Source organism: Heloderma suspectum, chromosome 5 (genome assembly GCF_057233095.1).
Source record: "Heloderma suspectum isolate Gila_16-S chromosome 5, 16-S_ref, whole genome shotgun sequence".
Lineage (NCBI taxonomy): Eukaryota > Metazoa > Chordata > Lepidosauria > Squamata > Helodermatidae > Heloderma > Heloderma suspectum.
Window position 1 is genome coordinate 184,490,175 of NC_139462.1, and position 14,473 is coordinate 184,504,647.

Consider the following 14,473-nt stretch of genomic DNA (forward strand, 5'->3'; position numbering starts at 1 on the left):
CTCTCTATATAACATGATGAACGGCTGCAACCTCCTTATAGCCTAGCATTTTGGAGAGCAAACTGCTTTTTTCCCGTTTTGACAACTGGTGTCAGTAATAGAGAAAATTTATAATAACCAAACCAAGGTCTTTGGAAAATAGAGCACATCTTCCACTATCTATCCTGGCTATACATGTAAAATTTCCTTTTGCACTGCACCTTATCAGGTCAAGAATGAAATTTTATATTTGACTTCACAACAAGTCTAACTTTTAAAAATCTTTCTACTGTTTATATAACTGAATTTCCACCAGCTCTTGCCTGAATCGTTCATTTCACTCGTTTCATTGGACTCCTACTCTAAAGGCTTTTTCCAAGTTCATTTCAGGCCAAAAAGGGAAAGTCTCCAAGGCCTGAGAAGATCTCTGCTTAAAATGAACATCAGTAAATATACTTTAGTGTCCTCAAAACAGTTATAAATGTCCATATCCTAACAAATACATAGAACAAACTCTATTAAATATGTTCTGCAATGCAATTTTAGGCGAGATATGAATCATCTCAAGAATTTTACTAAAAGGATGTATAATACTAGATGCAGGCATCAGAGGCAGATGAACAATGACAAACACCTTCAAGTATTTACAAGTAGTGCAGCATTTTAATATATTCTTAGACTTAAAGAATTGACTTGGATAGCCCAGAGGGCCTTTCCAACCCTATTATCTAAAGAATCCGTAGCACACACTAGAGCCAAGAAGAGTGCAGCCAACTGATGTACAATTATACTCTCTAAAGTATGCCAAAGCATTTCCATTGTATTCTAAGTCATTAACCTTTTCAGCAAGATATATAAATCCTACAACCATACAGTAAGTTTTAATAAAGGCTTGCATGATCTATTGCAGTGTTTGAAATACAGGCCTCCTAAGTGGAAAGACAATGCAATACTAGAATTCTGTTCAATATCAAAATATAGAAAACACACACCTGAAGCAATTACCATAAAGATACAATACATCGCCTAAGTATAGGTTACAAGCATAGTTACCAAATGTATGTAACCCCGAGAGAATAAGAAACAATTCTCTACATATTTAGAACACAGCATTTTAGGAAAAGGAAAACTAAACTTCTCTCAATTGGCTTCTAGATAAAACGTATGTGACATCTACTCAGTTTATGCTGGTATATTTAGGCTACAATCTTATACCCACTTACCTGGTATTAAGCCCCACTGAACACACTGTATTGTAATATTAAGGTTACGTTTTATATTAACAGTGCTATACTAGAAATGTATTTTGTGCAAACCTGGCCATTGTTACGATGGCTATATTCAGTGATAGGGCTGGGTCGCATGTGGAGATGACTGGCAGCTCAGATTTGGAATCACAGCTCAGATATGGAATGGGAAAAGCAAGAACAGAGGGAGGCACCCTCCCTAGTGAGCCCAGATACGCTGAGATTTTCTTCCCAAGAACGCACAGATGGCCCAGGCTGAACTGCTCCCCCATTCCTCCACCATGAGAACTAGAGCTTGGGAGGAGGAGAGCAAGGGGTGTGACTTGAGGTTCGTCGCAGAGAGAAGCGGGAAAAGTTAGGGACAGGGCTCAGACACTCCGCCAGGTTGGCCACCTGTGGAAGCCAATGTAGGAAGGAGCCCTCATAAGGGAGGGGCATCCCTGTGAAGCTAGTCTGGCCGTGAAGGTCATGCCCAGACTGCTGGCAACCTCTCTAACTTCCACTTCATATCCTCTATTGATATTCGTAGATGTGTGGATTAGCTGGTTCTATGCAGTCTGAGAGTTTCCTAGAATCTGCATTTGTAAAGAAGCTAGTCATTTACTAATAAAGTAGTGTTGGCCTGAAGTCTTGTTTCTTGGAGTGTCTTGACTGCAAAGGGAGAGGTTGAAGGAACGTGACAGGATCAGAGGTAATCAGAGGACTGCCCTGTTTTCTGCCTTCCCTATGCTGTGTGTACAGACTGAGCTCTCCCACATCTCTATCCAGCCCTCTCTATCCAGCCCTCTCTCTTGCCTAGATACATGTTACTCATGTTCCAGGTAAATGGAAGAGGAAAATATTTTGAGCCCATGAGAATCTCCATTAACTGGACAGTGCTTATAATGTTTACTACATCCATTATACATGCACATCCACCATAGCTTTTAAAGAGATGTTCCTTTTCAGAGCTCAATACTTTTTGTTTCCTAGGGTAAAGGAACAGCAAGGAGAGTATGCTCAACAGAGAGGTCTTAGTGGAGAGTCATGGAATTCTGACAAGGAGTTGTATGCAGTGATGGATACTGTGTTTGAGAAACTGATCTAGATGGCATAGCTACAGGATATGAAATGATATCAACTATAAAAAGTAAACTAGCAGGATGATTGTGACAAGTCCAAGAATATGACACGGAACACTAAGATAATTTGGATGCAAGGGACTGGGCAGAGAACAACAAACTGAGCAAAGAACCTATGAGATTTGTAGATCAACTCAAGCAGATCAGTACATTATATACTACATTCTATGAAAAATATCTCCTCCCACACTCAATTTTTCCTAGCTTACTCCAACCTTCCAAAATATCCAACAATACTTCAGAGATTCTAGGAGTCTGGCAAGTGTCTAAAGGAAGGGAAGTATCTATACTTATTATGAAGTCTGTTTGGATTACTAAACCAACCTGGAATGAAGGTTTTTGTTAAGAACTATTCTTCTATGATACCACTGAGGATAACTATCAACTTATGGAACAGAGTGCAGATGAAAAAAAGTTGTGGGTTCTTTACAGGATCTCAGAATACAGGCTACCTGATGTGAAAAACTGCATTCATGTTAACACAGCAATGCATAGTTAAGTCGGGTTTCAAGCTGGCTGACTTAGAGCTACTGAAATTGAGAAATATCATAGCTTAAAGGCAACCTCAGTTGCATTTCAAACAATGACAAAAAACTGTCAAACATTACCAAAATGGACTACAGTTCTAACCATGCAAAACTGCACTAAAAGTTAAACATGCAGTTTTAAAGACAGTGAGCTGCTAATATTTCAGTATTCTGCTTTTTCTCATGCATCTACAGCATATAATAAACCTTCTTCAAAACCATATAAAATATGGTTCATTTCTTTTGTGTGCTGAATAGAAATTTTATTGGAATTATGGAGACTAAAATGGTCTAAAGGTCATAAGATCCAAGCCCAGTCTTCAGGCAAGATTAACTCTTACAAATAAACCAATATGGCAGAGTGCCATAAGCAGAGAGCAGCTGCCATATGGGAAACTGATAACTGGACGAAGGTTGTCCTTCTGCACACAAATGTATTCTTGAACACATTGTTCGGCATGACTTTGAAACTAATTTGACAGCATTAAGGAAGTTGATAATGCGAATACTTAAATGATCTATTGTACATAGCATTTCAACTTCTCACTTGCCAATGCATTCTTCACTACTTTTAAAATTAATATTAAGCAATATAAAGCAATTTATCAAAATTAAGTTTGTTCTTAAGAAGCGTAAGAATATCAGAACCACACTGGACCAGACCACAGGCATATCAGATAAACAGGCCCTATCTCGTCCGGCATTTTGTTCATACTGTGGACAACCAGCTACCTGTAGGAGGCCCACAAGTAGAACATGAGTGCGAAAGCACCCACCTGCTCATTTTCCCCAGCAACTGGTATACAGAGGTACACCCCCTCTGTTAATGGTGGCAATATATAGCTATTATGACTAGTAGCCACTGATACCCTTATCCTGCATAAGCAAATAATTCAATACTTGTATTTCTTATCATGCCATAAATTTATTTTCTGTTCATAGTTAAATGTTAGGTCACAATCTGTATAAAAAAAATCACTGTATACCAATTGATAATGTCTATACAAGCCTGTTCCTAGCACCTACAACTTCCATCAGTCTTGGAACTTGAGAAGTGTCTCTCAGAATGTTGAATTTCAGTTTCCCCAAAACAAAAAATAATGTCAGTCGTACCAAGTATAACTAAGGGATGCCATAGCCTCGAAGACGGATTCCAAGGAGGTCAAAACTAAATAATAAAATAAAATCCTCAAGTACTATGGAATTGCTCAGCCACCAGAACCATCAGCTGCCTAAGTGGGGAGGTATAGAGATATCACACATAGATGTAGGAGAACCCTGTATCTAACAAGGATATAAACAAAGACCATGACATCAGAGGAAGAGAATTCCATGAGAAAGAATGAACTTCATGTTCCCCATTTAACTACATTTTTTCAGAACGGTCCACCAAATAACCCCAGAAGTAGAGGAACTTACAATTGTATAAGGGGAAGTAAAATCTCCAAGTACAGATTAGCCTGAACCAGTTACATGGACGGTTTATCTGTACAACACAGATTAAGATTTTAAATGGTTAGCTAGAGACCCTTGGAGCATTGACACAACAGCCTTGTTCACATGTTACTTGGCGCATGCTGTCCAATCGCTTCTGCTTGGCTCCTCCTGCCAGAGAAGTGGCTAAACTAATAAAAAACTAACCAGGAAGCAAAAGCTTAGGATGACATCCAAACTGGGACTCCTGGCTTATTACTCCCAAACAAGCCAGAAATTGGAAACCAAGAACAAATCCTGACTTGTTAGGGGATTAGAAAACCAGGAATCCTGGTTTGGATATCATGCTAAGATTTTGCTTCCTGGTGAGTCTCTGGTTAGTTTATTAGAGACTCACCACAAACCAAGGGTGAGCAATTAGGCAGCATGTGCTAGCACATTGCTTGTGAACAATAAACTAGAATTCTGGTTTATTGTTACAGGAAAACACAGCCAGTGGGTATTCCCAAGTCAAAACGGTCAAAATATTATTTCAAGTTTAAGTTCCATACCTTGTTTAGCAATGCTTGTTGTCCCGATACCACAGGATTATATTGTACTGGCTCCGTACAGTTTGGTTGAGTTTCAGATACACACTGGTACATTGATACAGCACCGGCATAACACGTCTGAGGTGTTACTATAACTTGCTGAGAGTTTATTCCACAAGTCTGACTTTCGGGAACCTGCTGCAAACAACTGAGAAGATCCTCCAAGCCAGAAGAACCCGAATAGGCTGATTGTTCAAAACTTCCTACTGGAAAGTCTATCTGTGTAAAATCTGAAAGCTGTGACACTATGCTGGTGGGCTGCGTGTAAGGAATGAACTCCGGCCTACATGCATATGTTGCTGTATTGGCTTCAGATTTGTAAGGGAACTCCTGAGTTATTTCTTGCATGCCGGAAAAGACGTACGGCTGCGTCTGTTGCTGTGCAGGGTTAAGGGGTATGCTGCTGACAGAGTTCCAGTTTGTGAACATCCCATTGACCTGCATGTGCCTCATCTTCTGACACAGCTGTTGGTGATGCTGATGCTGTTCAACCACTGTTTGTTTCTGCTGTTGGTCAAGTTGCTGCTGCTCCAAGTGCTGCTGCATTGAACAGGTAGAATTCTGAACCACGGGTTGCTGCTGCTGGCAACCCGAATACAAGAGATCAGTCTTATTTAAGGATTCCTGGACATAGGTCAAGATTTCATCAGTTATGTCAATGTCTCTAATGTCATCCACACCAGAAAGTTCGTTTTTAAAAAACTCTTCATCCTGCTGAAAACATTTTATGTCTTCAAAGTCAACACCTAGAGTTTTCATGATGTTGTACAGTTCACTGTTTTTGTTATCCTGAAAAAGCCCCACACTGTCTTCAGGAAGCATCAGGTTACTTTCCTGGGGACACTCTGTCTGCTCTTGTTTGAGGATGCTGTTATTCCCCACTGGTAAAATATTATCCTGCCAATCATTGGCCATTACATTGCCCAATTCATCCCTGTTGTCCGCAAAAAGGTTCCTTTCAAAGGAGATTTTATCTGAAGCAGGTGGGCAGAGATACACAGATTCGTCCTGCTGTAACATTGCACCCAAAAGCGAACTGGGATCAACGGATTCTTTGCGCAGTGTAGCCTTAGAAGCAGCTCCTTTTCCAATGCCACTTTTAACCTTTGCCTGAGAAGAATCCATTAAGCCAGGCAGAAGAAATGCCACTTCATATAAGACAGCCTCACCCGTAGCAAACATGAAGGGCAGCTTCATGTTTCGCTTCCGTAAGTGCTCTGCCCCTTCTTCATCTCTGAATTGAAAAATACGAAAAGCATAAAGTTAACTGTAGTAACTGCAGTGCAGAAAAACAGCCATGTTTGATTTTAATGCTGTAATGGACTACTGCAAGTACCTGAACAAACATGGAAAGCAGTAATGGGGAAAACCAGCTAGGGCTTTCAAAGTAACAGATTTAGCTGTATCTAGATTGTGTGGGACGGGGCATCATAGTGCAATACAACAAAGCACTACAACTGTGCAGATATAAGAAGCAAACACTAGTTAAATAGTAGGTTGGAAGGATAAAGCATATGTAGTTCACATATTAGCCTCGATCCAAATAAACTGTATGACAGTTTACATATGCCCAAGAGAAGTCTGAATTTGCTTTTTCTTTTAATGGCAGCCCCTCTTCCTCTAATGCCACATGGTGAAGCTCTTTTGAAATCACGACCAAGTTCATAACCAGTGTGCTTTATGGCAAGGAAGGTTTGCCATACAAAAGGGGGGGAAATGGACAGGGCACATTCACCACTTGGGAGTACCAAAAATAGCTCTTTGGATTCTGACCAGAGTTAACTTAAGATCTAAATACATAATTTTATATTCCAACTATAAGCTACTAGGGGATCGATCTATCTATCTATCTATCTATCTATCTATCTATCTATCTATCTGTCTCCTGTATTTTTGTGACTGATGTTCAGAAACCTGTTTTCACCTCACTTTAGAGATAGTAAATATGCAGCATAATCCTATGCACGTTTACTCAGAAATATGTTCCACTGTGTTCAACAGGCTTATCCCAGGTGAGTGCGCATAATATTGCAATTATAACTGGCGTTCAAATCATGCAACATGAAAATGAAAAGATCCCAGCCATGCATTAAAACTTTTAATTAATATACATGAATGTATAACCAGATACAAAATAAATTTGGATAACTGCGAGCATGCATTTTAATGCAGGTAAAGAAGATATTCTGTAAACAATTGGCTATATGAAATCAAATGGACTAAGATATTTAGAATTATGCTGAATCAGGACAAGGAACTATTTAAGAATAACCCTCAACCATTTATTTAAAAAAAGTACAAGAAGATATGGAAACATGGAAAATTTGAAGCAATCATTTTTTGGAAGGATTAACACAATTCAGGGTGTAATCCAATGGTCCCTAGGAGATCACTGCAGGGGCCATAAGATACTGAGACCTCCCCCCTGAGAGAAAGAGAGCAAGAGCGAGAGAAAGAGAGAGAGATCTACATGTGGAGAGGGAGGCCCGCCGTGGAAGTCTTTCCTGGATTGGTGGTAGAAGGTTCTGCCACTGTGGCTGCCCTGATAATGGTAAGAGCCAAAAGGGGGCATTCTGGGGTCATGTCAGGGAAAGACTGGAGAGACTTTAAATCTGCCCTTGTTCCCAGATAAGGGAACAGCCCTCAAGTTGCTGTAATTTGCCCCCCATCCCCAGCCGCAACTCCACTGGAATCAATGGGGGAGAAAAGACAACGACAGACCAGTGAGGGGGAAAGCAAAACTCAAGAAACCCCCCACCCCACTTTTTGCACTGGCCAGTGGAAGCCCAGCAATCTGCCACAGATTCTCCCCTTGTCCATATGAGTGTTTTGCCAATACTGAATTCAGCCCATTTTCCTTGGAGGAAAGGCAGGGTAAAGATTAAATACATACTAAATAAATTTCAAAAATACATTTCAGAAAAAATAAATTTCAGAAAAATAAAAAATAAATTTCAGAAAAAAAAAACCCTGTAAATGAATGGCAGGAAAGTATATTTGCATTCATTTGGAAGAGGAAAAAAACTTTTAAAAGATTGCAGCCATGATGAGATGCATATGCAAAATTTACACGTCTGCAAGTTGCATGCTTGATGTGATGAATCTTCTACGATGTGATTAGTAGTCAAGAGTAAGGACTACTAAAGCATGAGTACTTTCAGTAATGGAAACATGTTACAGAATATTTATATTTATTGTATTTACTTTAGTTTAGGCCAGGATCCAAGAAATGTGAAGATAGTTCTACGCACCCTGAGGGGCTTCAAATGTTTTGGTTCAGCAGCAACTTTCCATACTACATGGCAAACAGCTTTTCGAATCGAGCAGTGCTGAAGGCATTTATATTTCCAAGACTAAAGTAAACAATTCCACTGGGCTAGCACAAGCTTCATATATGCACCTAAGAAGGTCTTTGCCTCTTTCATTGGGATGGGAGATGGGAAGAGGGAGTACACAGGAGTTTTCACCTCACGATAAATTTGCTAGTAAGTGTTGTTTGCTATATATTCATTTCTTTTCCAGTAAGATAATGCTACTGGGATGATCTATGGCTATATCACTATTTTCCTGGCTAATCGTACTTGGAACGTTTGAATCTGCAAGACTTATCTTGCTGGCTACTTACGTAATAGGTCTCTGTGTAGCAATGATATAATCTGGTCTTCCATTTTTGTAAACCAGGCGTGCATTTGCTTGAACCCAGGCCCATCGATTTTCCTTGGTGAGAAGTCTAAACACAGTCATACCACTCTCTCCAGTCTTTATCACTAAAATAAAATGGGGGCAGTGGTGGAAGAAGAGACAGAACAGGCTTCATTTTTCCCAATTAAGTTTGGCATTCATATTTACTTAGAACATCTTATCAATTGTATTTGCTATATTACATAGGGTCTAATCCACAAACAGTGAGGTTGAAATTATTGGCCTTCAAAACTTACGCCCTGCTAATTTCCAGAATCACAGGCATTGTTGTGTTATATTAGCAGCAACACAATATTTCTTAAGAAAAGAGACACAAGAGTTTTGGAACCCAACAGGCCAATAACTTTGACCCCCCCCCCCCCAATATAGTTTAGTTACAATCACCTTTTTCAGTATTTATTTTTGGGGGCAGTATTTAAAAGGGATAAGAATACAGAATATTTACTTCTGTGTTTTGAAATAGACAGCTATTTCCAATAACACAGGACACTGCAAGTTGCAAAAACAACACTTTTACTAAGCAAAGGCAAGGCACAGAATATCTCTGATAAAACGTTGTATAGCTCAAGGAAAACACCCTTCCAGCAGAAGGTATACAGAGCAACAAAGGTTCTGATAAAAAACGAACCAAATACATCTAGGTCAGAAAACATTCTAAATTTAGACCCCCCAAAAATCTCTTAAAAGTAGCCAGTCTGCCTGAGAAAACTGCTGACCTAGCAGCAAGGGAGACAGAGAAGAGGAAGTGCAAAGAGCAGGATGTGACAGGAACACAGAGACTCAAGCTAAAGGAATCCTCATGGGAATACTAAAATATAGCTTATTCCAACATAAGCTCACATGTTTAATTGAAGGATATCTAGAGGAAAGCTCTTATTAGACAAAAAAGGGCAGATTAATTTAGGATACATTTCAGAATTTATTTTGGCACACATTTTTCTGCGTAGTAGCTCAGCACAAGACTGCTCTTACTTCGGACATGATTGTCAGCACAATAAAGCATATCAGCTGCGTGGATAAACTGGTATCCTGTTCCTCTCATGCAGAGTTCTGCTTCGGTGTAACCCAGTACAATTCGTCCTCTGCAAGATATATTTGTTATGCCACCATTCCACAACTTAAGTCAGCAAAACAAAGGAAAACAATAAAATCCAATAATCATATCCTAAAACAGGAAAATTTACAAGAAAAACTAGGCAAGCAGAAAACAGTTAAAACTATCCAGTAAATCACTACAGCCAAATAAATGCTCTTCAAAAAAAAAATTAATTTCCAGAAAGATTATGGAAACTGAACTGATACACTACATTATAATATTTAACTCATAACTTCAGAGCATTTAGAAGGCACAGTACCATATGCTAACTACACTGATACAATAGTAAGAAAGCACCTCTATCCAAATACATCTGGATGTATCTGGATAGGGCATACACTATTGTATGATAACAACCCTGATACAAGAATAAGAAAGCATCTCTATCCAAATACATCTGGCTTCCTAAAAATGGGACCTAGGGTTTTTATCAACCATCAGTTCTTTGAAGTGTGCACATGTATCAGGAAAGATGAAGGTAGATCATGAATTAAGCTATGATTATTCACAGGGGTAATTAACTGGACTTCAATAGGAAGTCCAGTGCTACAGAGACATATTTTTCCAAGATATACTATGCAATTTCAGCTTTTACACACACACACACACACACACACACACACACAGAGGCAACCATCATCTGTGAATCCTGCGCTTACTTTGCATCACATCCTGTAGGTGTGAAGTCCAACTTGTGCTTAGTTCTGAAGATAAAGTTTTTGGTACGTATTTCAAGAATGGATGGGGGCTGAAGTGGAGTAGCCACTGCAAACAAACCCAGCTGAGGAGATATAGCAGCTCCATCCTTCCCTTTCTTGTTCTGTCCGTGGAGAAACTTTAATCTCCCTTGAAAATTCATGGCCTTCAGAGGAAGAAAACTAGTTTTAACCACATTCTGCATTTTAAACATACACAATCATTTTATTGTTAGTTTACAAGTAGTTAATTTCCTCAGGTATCAAATATGCAAATTATGCATTTAAATTATGGTTGTTTTGTATGCAAGAGAAAGTTAAGTACAAAGCAACAATGTTGAAAGGATGATAACCCCAACACCGGAGCAGGCTCTTGTGTGGCAGGCAAACTGTCTGAAGGAGAGGCTGGCGTTCCTGCCATACCTTTCTGCTCCTCAACAGCTTCCAACACACATCTCCAGAGCACAGCTTTCAGGCAGTCAGAACAATTTTGCCTCACCTGCTTCGAAAAGGCTTGGCAGTGAGGACAAACCTCAACAACATGGCCTTCTCCAAGGCAGAAAAGACAATGAGAATGCCCGTTGGATGGCAGTAACTTGGCTCCACAACAGACACGCTTTCTAAATTGAGTCTTAAGGGCCATATACCCCTAAGGGTGATCGCGAAAAACAAATAAAATAAAAACAACGTGAAGAGTAAAGACAGACAAAACTCTGATAGAAAAAAGATAGAAAGAATAAAACCTCCAGTGAAGAAACACTTTCAGACCGAACTGGACTCAAGAGAATCCCCTCACGAAGCTACCACAGTGGTGGTCGAAAGAGAACCAAGGGAATAATCAGGTACTCCTTAGGGACATGCACACTGGAATGGTGGGAGAAGGGTTCCCACCCAAACTCCTCAGCTATAGAAGTTTTCCGAATCGAGGCTCCGCACAGCCACAGAGCCCATATGTGTGATGCACAGAGACCACGAAGAAGAACCATGGTTTACCGGGATGAGAATGAACTATAGACTCACATGCTCCCTACCCCTTTTTTCCTCCATGCCCTTGCATGGTATGAAAATTTCAGTTTTGTGTTCACTGTTTGGAAAAAACTGCAGTTTCCTGTTTCATAATATGAATACACGAAACTATGGTTTGTTTAAACCAATTATATAAAAACCAAGCTCAAACCATGTTTTCAGATGGTAGTTTATTATAAGGCAAACATGGTTTGAACAGACTACATCTTCCTGTAGTTTATTCCAAATAGCAAAAGGAAGCTTTAAAAACTTCCTCCCTTCACGTGTAAAGGAAGAGGCAGGTATGGGGGGGGGTGGCAGGGGGAGTGTATAAGCCCAAGGCTCACCACAGACCACTCTGATAATGGGTCAGGTTAACTTTTTTTTGTTAGGTCTGAACTGGACCTTGATGTAACTCTGCACTCACCAAGAACCCAGATGAATTATCTAGGAGGCAGCGTAATCTACAGATGAAGTTTCGTTCCATAAATGAAGAATTCTCTGGAGGTAGCTGTTCTGGATTATAATATGTAGCTGACTGTGAAAAGCCATTATCTCCTGTAGAAAAAGTTAAGACCTCTTTTAGGAGAAACATCTACTCTTACTACAACAATTTCTTTCATAACTAAGTCCTCAAATCTGTTTTCACTCTTGTTTAGGATAAGAAAATGTAATTAAGCCATACAGTGTAAATATTGTTTATACAGAAAACGTTTAGATGTGAAACAAGTTCCAAGACATCATTTTATTGTTTAATCTGAAGAGGCACAAGTGATTATGTTGTGAGCAGTAATAAACATTAAATTTTTCTATTAAAACCATGCTTCTGTGTCAAAATGGATTTCATAAGAAATTCTACATACGTAGAATTCCACAGTTCTCTTCATCTTTCAATGCTATTCATACTGAAATATAATTTCCTAAACGTAGGGATAAGCCAAAATTGGAATCCATTTACAAAACAGTTTGCGCCCTTCAAAAAACCCTCCTCTATTTCAGCAGTCTTCTGGAGGGCAATTGAATGTAGCAAAACAGTTCACCTGCTTTGCAGTACAATCTTTTCACTCTGCCAATCACTTCCTTTTAAGTGGCTGCTTCAGCCAGTGCCTGGAAGTGCAATGCCCAGCAAGATCCTTCTTCCACTCTTGACAAGTATTTTACGAAGATAAGCAGCAGTATTCCCAATTTCTTTGTAAAAGGCATTTTTCCTAGGAAAGCATTATTCCTTCATAGTCAACTTTCTGCTTCCCAAAAATGTCACTACAAAAAATGAACCCCATGAAAATTTGCTTTAGCCAACAAGCAAGTCAACAAAGAGCCAGGATTTGAATATATTCTAATGCTGACTTAACAAACACACACGGGAAGATCTTCTTGTGGGAAACAAATGCGGCAACACTTTTCACATATTATTTTATTCATGCTCCCCTCCCAGTACTCTCTAAGAAACTACAGCTTGAAAGCTGCGATATTAAACAAGATTAAATCCATTTAAAATTTGTAGCACAGGTGTACCCATATGTCCCAGCCTAGCAAAGCTTCTTTGTGGATCAGCAATTCAGATTAGGTCCATCACATAGGAAAGGGATCTATGTGGGGAAAACATCCTGCACACGGGCTATGTGTATAGTGCTCCTTGCCACATCATGGTGACATTGTGTCAGGAGCACCGCTGCTGCCTTCGGAAATCCTCAAGTTGCCAGAATCAACACGCAGACAAAAGTGCTCTTTTCCAAGGCTTTATTTCCATTCAACCTAATGACGCTTACAGATGCTAATTGCCTGGGACTAAGTGGAAAACTCAAAGCAGCAGCCTACCAGGGATTCTAAGCGTCAGGAAGATCAGTTGGTCTCCGTTTGGAGAAAGCGTGGCAACTCTCTGAACTTAAGGAGTAGGAGGGGAAACTCCCCCCTTTTCCGTGGGGCATTGGGGCGCAACTGTTGTCGTTGTGCCAAACGGGCTGAGTGCCTCCTCTCAGCGCCCACAACCTCTCGCTTGTCTCTATACCTGCGCCTCACATCTAGAAGCTCAAGATGTCCCTCCCTCTCCATGCCAGGGTCACTGTCGCTCCCAGGAATGTGAGCAGGAGGAGGCTCTCCTTCCAGCTGCACCTCTGAAAAACAAGCAGGTTCCTCTCCCACAGATTATGTCTCTTCCTCAGAATCAGAGCTGCTTTGGGACTCTATGGGCTCAGATCCAACACTGACACATTGCACAGTCAGATTATCAGCACTGTTAGACCTAAGCACATTGGAAGGTAGAAGCAAAAACGATAGTGTGCCCCCCCGATACCTGTAATGTATGAAGTGTTTAAACATTTAGTGATAGGCATGTCTTATCAACAGAGATATGCCATAACTTGCTACTAGTAGATTCTCACCTTGTATTATCTGTCCAGAATCTGCCGACTGTATAGGATTTAGAGCCCAGTGAAGCTGACGCTGGAATTCTGGTCTGTCCTCCGTATGAATTAATTCAAACACACTCTGGTGTATAATGTCAGACTACATCCAAGAAATAATGATAGCAAATAAAATTCCTGGTAATATTTGATTGCTACAATGGATACTACAATTCATCTCAATATAATTAAGATAGCTCAGTAGAATTTATGAACTTATTTGCAATTACTGAGGAAGCAAAGTTAATCTTACTAAAAGTTTCAGATTATTTTTATGGCAAGTTACAATTTATAACAATTTATAAATTTGAGAGCCAGTGTAGTGTAGTGGTGAGAGTGACGGACTGGGAGCCGGGAGATCCGGGTTCTAGTCCCCACTTGGCCATGGAAGCTCACTGGGTGACTTTGGGCCAGTCACAGACTCTCAGCCCAACCTACCTCACAGGGTTGTTGTTGTGAGGATACAACGGTGAGGAGGAGGATAATGTAAGCCGCCTTGAGTTCCTTGCGAGAGGGAGAAAGGCGGGGTATAAATGCAATAAATAAAATAAATAAATAAATTATACTTAAGATTGTTGTTCCAACTGGGAGTGAAAGCAAGGACAGAATATCTCGCAATACCCCCCTCCCAAAAGATGTCACATGTATCTAGAACAGATCTGAAACTGATTTGTA

At 40.0% G+C, this 14,473-nt stretch overlaps 1 protein-coding gene across 1 annotated transcript in view; it reads right to left on the reverse strand.

The window, feature by feature from the left end:
- The window catches only part of AHR (aryl hydrocarbon receptor), a 70,464-nt gene that overhangs the window by 7,854 nt on the left and 48,137 nt on the right, over window positions 1–14,473 (reverse strand). Inside the window, exons 5-10 of the mRNA XM_084858636.1 lie at window positions 13,778–13,901; window positions 11,824–11,954; window positions 10,356–10,558; window positions 9,573–9,682; window positions 8,524–8,665; window positions 4,860–6,132 (exon numbers count right to left, since the gene is read on the reverse strand). Of these exons, the coding sequence (XP_084714762.1) occupies window positions 4,860–6,132; window positions 8,524–8,665; window positions 9,573–9,682; window positions 10,356–10,558; window positions 11,824–11,954; window positions 13,778–13,901 (1,983 nt within the window). The remainder of the gene's footprint in view (window positions 1–4,859; window positions 6,133–8,523; window positions 8,666–9,572; window positions 9,683–10,355; window positions 10,559–11,823; window positions 11,955–13,777; window positions 13,902–14,473) is intronic.